General features: G+C 49.2%; 1 protein-coding gene across 1 annotated transcript; it reads left to right on the top strand.

Annotated features, from left to right (window-relative positions):
• Positions 1 to 447: 447 nt before the first annotated feature.
• LOC121784181 lies at positions 448 to 1,077 on the top strand. Its single transcript, XM_042182353.1, has one exon. The coding sequence runs from the start codon at positions 448 to 450 to the stop codon at positions 1,075 to 1,077; it is 630 nt and encodes a 209-aa protein (XP_042038287.1).
• The last annotated feature ends 263 nt before the right edge of the window (positions 1,078 to 1,340 follow it).

A 1,340-nucleotide genomic window follows, 5' to 3' on the forward strand; every position in this document is an offset into this window, starting at 1 on the left:
GGCTGTGTACACTGGTGGGATCGTGACGAGGAAGTGGAAGATGAAACAATATGGGAAGACGAAGATGTGATCGAGGTTAAACCGACGGCAGTAAGAGAAGCCTTACCATAAGAAGGCATGGTCCCGGGTTTCGAGGGTGATTATGTGGATGATAGCACGGAAGAAGAAGAAGACCCGGAAGAGGAAGAGGACCCGGAAGAGGAAGAATTTTATCGCTAGATAGATGAATGGTGTTTTACTTTCTTAAGTTGTTAAGGCAATGGAAGTAGTACCTTTTTGTTTTCCGAACGAATGCTATGTCTTTCCTTTCCACGTTATTTATGGAAGTTCCACTTTTCACATAACCTTAAGTACCTGTGTTTTTATCGTATCGTACGCGTGCATGAAAGTGGTGGTGTTTTAATAACGATGTACTCACAACGGTGCTAACCTGGGTTTTAGATCAACATGCCCCCAAGACGTAGACGTGGTCCGCGAGTGGAGAACAACGTGGGGGAACAGACAGAGGGAAGTGTCAGGAATCCACCCCCGCCTCCACCACCACCTCTACCCCAACCAAACGAAAGGGAATACATCAAAGCCTTTCGGAAAGAGAACTCACCCAAGTTTGACGGATTGGAAAAACCCCTGAAGGCGAAAGCCTGGGTACGCGACCTTGAGCGTATCTTCAACTTTATGGGATGCACAGATAAGGAACGCCTGGCCTGCGTGGCCTATCAACTGACCGGACCCGCTGACTTTTGGTGGGAAACTAAGAGGAGGACTATGGACCCCGCTCGCCGTGAGGCGCTTACTTGGGAAGAGTTTAAGGAAGAAGTCTACAACAAATATGTTCCCATGAGTTATCGGCGGGCGAAAGTAGTGGAGTTCCACACTCTAAAACAAGGAAACATGACGGTCATGGAGTATGACCGCGCCCTATGCGAGATGACTCGTTATGCGCCAGAATTGGTAGACACAGACGAGAAGATGGCTTCGAAGTTCCGTTCCGGCCATATGCCCGAGATAAGGGTTGTTGTGGCTAGTCGCAGGGGAATTCCTTATTCTGAGGTGTTGGGTTGCGCGCTAGACGTGTAAGAAGTGCTGCCCAAGAATGAGAGGACAACAAATCCTACACCATCCGCACCCCCATCAAACTTTAGAGACAAGAGGAAGTGGGAAGGAAACCGAACTCCTTTTGACATCAAGCGGCATTTTTCCTCTTTTCGGCAACCTCAGAATCATGGGCGCCAAATTGTGCCACATCAGAGGGAAAACCCGCAGAGAACCCCCTTTTGTAACCGGTGCTCCAAGCATCATGTTTGGGAGTGCAGGATTGGCGGCATTCGGTGTTACGCCTG

This window comes from Salvia splendens, chromosome 21, assembly GCF_004379255.2.
Source record: "Salvia splendens isolate huo1 chromosome 21, SspV2, whole genome shotgun sequence".
In the NCBI taxonomy this organism is placed as follows: Eukaryota; Viridiplantae; Streptophyta; class Magnoliopsida; order Lamiales; family Lamiaceae; genus Salvia; species Salvia splendens.